The sequence below is a fragment of the Gymnoscopelus braueri genome, assembly GCF_963280865.1.
Source record: "Gymnoscopelus braueri genome assembly, chromosome: 3".
Classification (NCBI taxonomy): Eukaryota; Metazoa; Chordata; class Actinopteri; order Myctophiformes; family Myctophidae; genus Gymnoscopelus; species Gymnoscopelus braueri.
Window position 1 is genome coordinate 4,290,792 of NC_137612.1, and position 4,440 is coordinate 4,295,231.

At 37.5% G+C, this 4,440-nt stretch overlaps 1 protein-coding gene across 2 annotated transcripts; it reads right to left on the minus strand.

The window, feature by feature from the left end:
- Window positions 1-329: 329 nt before the first annotated feature.
- LOC308082433 (cytokine-like protein 1) lies at window positions 330-3,684 on the minus strand. 2 transcript variants are annotated; one of them, XR_013932923.1, is made up of 5 exons: window positions 3,453-3,684; window positions 2,658-2,702; window positions 1,819-1,965; window positions 892-1,707; window positions 330-468 (listed from the first exon to the last, which is right to left on the minus strand). XR_013932923.1 is itself a non-coding variant. In XM_080424181.1 (4 exons), the coding sequence occupies exons 1-4, from the start codon at window positions 3,597-3,599 to the stop codon at window positions 1,606-1,608; spliced, it is 441 nt and encodes a 146-aa protein (XP_080280307.1). In that variant the 5' UTR covers window positions 3,600-3,684; the 3' UTR covers window positions 330-1,605. The 2 variants fall into 2 exon arrangements, 1 of the variants encoding a protein (XP_080280307.1); XM_080424181.1 differs by having other exon boundaries at window positions 330-1,707.
- Window positions 3,685-4,440: the final 756 nt, after the last annotated feature.

Below are 4,440 nucleotides of genomic sequence, written 5' to 3' on the forward strand. Positions count from 1 at the left end.
AAAAATATTGTGTCACATTTTTTCACATGATCCTTTAAAAATATGAATGTTATAGTTTATTATCACTAAAATCGTAGTGTTTTGCCAATTATTTGGGGGCCCACTAGCCATACCCTCCTGGGTCACTGTACTACTAGATAGACTGAAAGAAAGCTAGATAGATACATTACATGTACAGTAACAGACAGATAGAAAGATGGATACATCATGTACAGACAGATAGAAAGATAGATAGATACATGTACAGACAGATAGAAAGATGGATACATCATGTACAGACAGATAGATAGATAGATACATGTACAGATAGATAGACAGGGAATCAGGGATACACGAAAACGGATTTATTACTTAATATAAGATACACATGGAAGAATAATAAGGCATACATGAAAAGCACATCGTCACAAACTATTTCAGGATGTTTTATTCACCAAAGATGAATTGCTGAACTGTCTGACATGTAGTCTATGTCAGTGGTTCTCAAACTTTTTCATGTCAAGGACCCCCAAATTGACACTTATTACCCCGCGGACCCCCATTTGAAAAGATAAGCCAGGGACCCCCATAAGAGAAGGTTTTTACGGCTCTCTAGCAGTGATTCTCAACCATTTTAATTTCAAGGACCCCCAGTTTAACATGCATTAGGCTACGGACCCCCATTTAATGGTATTTATACCTCTGGGACCCCAATTCATATTGTAAAATCAATGTTAATTTAACTCTGAGAGTGTACAAATGGAACCAAATGGACCCGTTAGGGTCCATTTGGTTCCATTTGGACACTCTCAGAGTTACAGACCCATAAGGGTCCATTTGGTTCCTGTCCATCATTTAGCTGGGGACCCCCTGGAACCCCCTCAAGTACCCCTGGGGGTCCCCGGACCCCACTTTGAGAACCAATGGTCTCTATGTGGTAGTGAGACCAGGCCTTGTATTTGCATCTTTGCTGGAGGTAATGACTATGACTATGACTAAATCATCCCCTGGTATATTTTCATCAATTCTCACATTCATTCAAATTATATATAAAACATAATGTTAAAACATGCTAAGCTAGACTTATCATTACCCTATCTATGGTATTTCTTACAGTATGTCTTCAAACATCATGTCAAATACTCAAATGTTTACAAAAGGCAACATAGTATACCAATTAGAAACATTTTAGTCACGCCAAGGGTTAGGCCAACACAAGATATTTTTCTTAACGATACATGAACCTTTGATCAGTCCCTAGTACATAAGCAGCGCTAAGTCTGGCTCACAAACATTTCTTATTGGTTTATTATTTCAAGGTTTTCATCGGCATGGCTGGCATTCAGCAAATTTCCTGTGGAAAGTTCTCCACTCCTTGATGGAATGTAGCCACACACATGCTGACTAACACAGGCCTTCCAGTAAAGCCAATAACACAAGCTCAGCTAGGTAGGTAAGAGTTGAAAGAGCACTGCATGTTTTTGTAGCCTTTAAACATCATACGCTGTACTGACGTAAAACAAGACGTATAGGCTGTCTGATGGTGGTATATACTACCATTCTGTGTTCTTGATATGTGTAAGCTATTTTGTATTAAAGTAGTGAAGTGAATATCTGCCTCTCGTCTCATCTGTCTTCTTGCAGAAGCTGCAGTCTGTCTTCTCCATAGCGAGGGACACTATGTCCAGTATCGATGGCCTCGCAGTCATCTGTGAAAAACACAAGGTCCTGTGGGGGCATCCACACATGCAAACACAGCACATGGAGTCAAGCTTCATGTCAGTTTCAATAGTGTCAGATGCTGAACATGAATGCTATGTACGTTTATGTTTATCTTACCCGGTAACAAACTTTGTTTATGATGACATACAAGTTCTGCATTTTCTGTTTTAGCAGAAGCATTCTTGGACGGTCTTTGCAGTACTGGCTGGGATGGTTTAGCAGCACGTAGAGAAAATCACGGAGCTTGGCAGATATGCAGGCGTTCTAGAGTGACATAATTATCATATTATTTAGAAAGTGAGATCATGCCAATATAAGAATTTCATCCAAGGTGTTTCCCCCACTTGGCAGTTGGATGTCTCGTGACTGGCTGGCTAGTTTTTCATTATTAAATTAATCTTCTTCACTTGTGATTGTGTTAAAAGGTAGGGTAAATGATATTTTTTGGTAAAAAAAAAGAAAGTTATTTTGTTAAAAGGTTAAAGCCCAATATAGAGTATTTGTTCAGGGGTCTCCCCATCTCTCTTTTATAAACAGAAAATACATTTTTAGGTGGGTTGCCAATTTCACCCAATCAGAAGAGATTAACCATTTATCAGCTTCAATTTTATAGTGTTCCAGTTCCAATTGTGTCTGCTTCTTTGTGTCATCACTTCCAATTTGACTTGTTTAAATCTGTATCCTGTGTGAGTTGTCTCTCTTGATTGGATACAATCGGTAACCTGACCTGAAAATGTATTTTCTGTTTAATAAAGAGCTGGAGAGACATGGTAACAAACAGTCTATAAAGCAATGATTACTATCAGAATATAGAGCTATTTAACACTTATTTTATCAAAAACATATCACTTACCCTACTTTTGATTCTGAACTAGTCAATAGGACTATTTAAAAATCAAAACAAACAAACCAACAAAAAACACTTAGATTTCTGGCCTTTAAATGCTGTAACTTACATGTACATCAAGGAAGATGATGGGCAGTGCCTCAGCACAGGTTTTCTGTAATCAAAACCAACAGCATCATTAGGCAAATTATCATTTGTCAATTAAAAGTTAGTTGTCCAACATGCACATTATAAATTAGCAGTGGTGGAAAGTAACTAAGTACGTGTACTAAAGTACTGTAGGTACTTAAGTATAATTTTGAGGTATTTGTACTTTAATTGAGTATTTCCAATTTCCAATACTTTTACTTCTACTCAACTACATCTCAGAGGCAAATATTGTACTTTTACTCCACTACAGTTATTTGAAAACTTTACTTAGGCTACTAGTTACTTTGTAGATTTCGATTATTATTACAAAACATACATACCCACTTCAGCCCTATATCATGAAAATAGCTGATCTACAATACAAGCTTTTGTAGATTGGCTATTTTCAAAGGATTTAAATACATTTTAGACGTAATGATAACTTGTGAAACGGAACATTCTTCATAATGAGTAGCCTACTTTCTACTTTTGGTACTTTAAGCACATTTTGATACCAATACTCTTGTACTTTTACTCAAGTAAATTCTGGACTTTTACTTGTAACAGAGTATTTCTACAATGCAGTATTGATACTTTTACTTAAGTAAAAAAAATGTAAGTAGTTTTTTTCCACCACTGCAAATCACCATTTGACAATTAAAAGTTAGTTGTCCAACAACAACATGCACATTATAAATGAGTCGATCTGAAACTAGAGGTTACGTATGTAACCCCTGTTTCTTTACCTTCGAAGTAATATATTCACAACTCTTACCGTGCGATGATACGTATGCAGTCTATCGAGCAGAGTCATGATCTCTTTGCTCAAACCCAGCGCTCTAGAATAGCAGGTCGGTGGAGAACATTGTGACTCCAGCACCAAGCTGAGGAGACACAGAGAGACAGCGAGTCCAGCCTTCATTGTACAGGCTTAGGGCTGGTCAGTGATCACTGACCGTTAGTTAGTTAGAGAGCGTGTGTGGAGTGGACGGACCATAGAGTTACAAAATAAGGGACGGACTAGAGAAGCTTAATTGGCTGACGTTTTAAGGCATTGGTTCTCAAAGTGGGGTCCGGGGACCCCCAGGGGTCCTTGGGGGGGTTCCAGGGGGTCCACAGCAAAATGTGTTAATAGCATCACAATAATAGTAACTTTTTATACTTTGGCTATTCAAAAATAGCAGATCTACAAGCTCATAGCGTGGCACCGAGTGCCGTGCTATGAGCTTGTAGATCTGCTATTTTTTTAATTTGTGCAAACCCTTGAATATATATATATATACTTTTTAGTTGACATTTGTGACTAGAATCTTTGTTTCTGGTCCCTGGAACAAGATATTTGAGATGGGGGTCCGCGGCCAAATACATATCATTTTGGGGGTCCTTGACATGAAAAAGTTTGAGAATCACTGTTTTAAGGACGGTGTGCAGGGGAGGGAAAAAAAGGAAAGGACGATGACGTTGACAAGAGCAAAAACATTTAATTTTCAGTGCAATTGGGACATCACGTTATTTTTCACATGCAATATCACATAGTCAGTGGTGGAAAAAGTACTCAAAATGTTTTTACTTAAGTAAAAGTATCAATACTGCAATTTGGAAATACTCTGTTACAAGTAAAAGTCCAGAATTCTACTTGAGTAAAAGTACAAAAGTATTGGTATGAAAATGTACTTAAAAGTAGCAAAAGTATAGCCTACTCATTATGCAGAATCTCCCATTTCACACGTTTTCAAACATATAAAATCTTTTTAAAATAGCAG

Coding starts and splice junctions, on each gene's coding strand:
- LOC308082433 (XM_080424181.1), bottom strand. CDS start 3,599: ATGAAGGCTGGACTCGCTGTCTCTCTGTGTCTCCTCAGCTTGGTGCTG. Junction 2,703..3,452: donor TGCATACGTATCATCGCACG/GTAAGAGTTGTG, acceptor TTTTGATTACAG/AAAACCTGTGCTGAGGCACT. Junction 1,708..1,818: donor TAAACAAAGTTTGTTACCGG/GTAAGATAAACA, acceptor ATGCCCCCACAG/GACCTTGTGTTTTTCACAGA.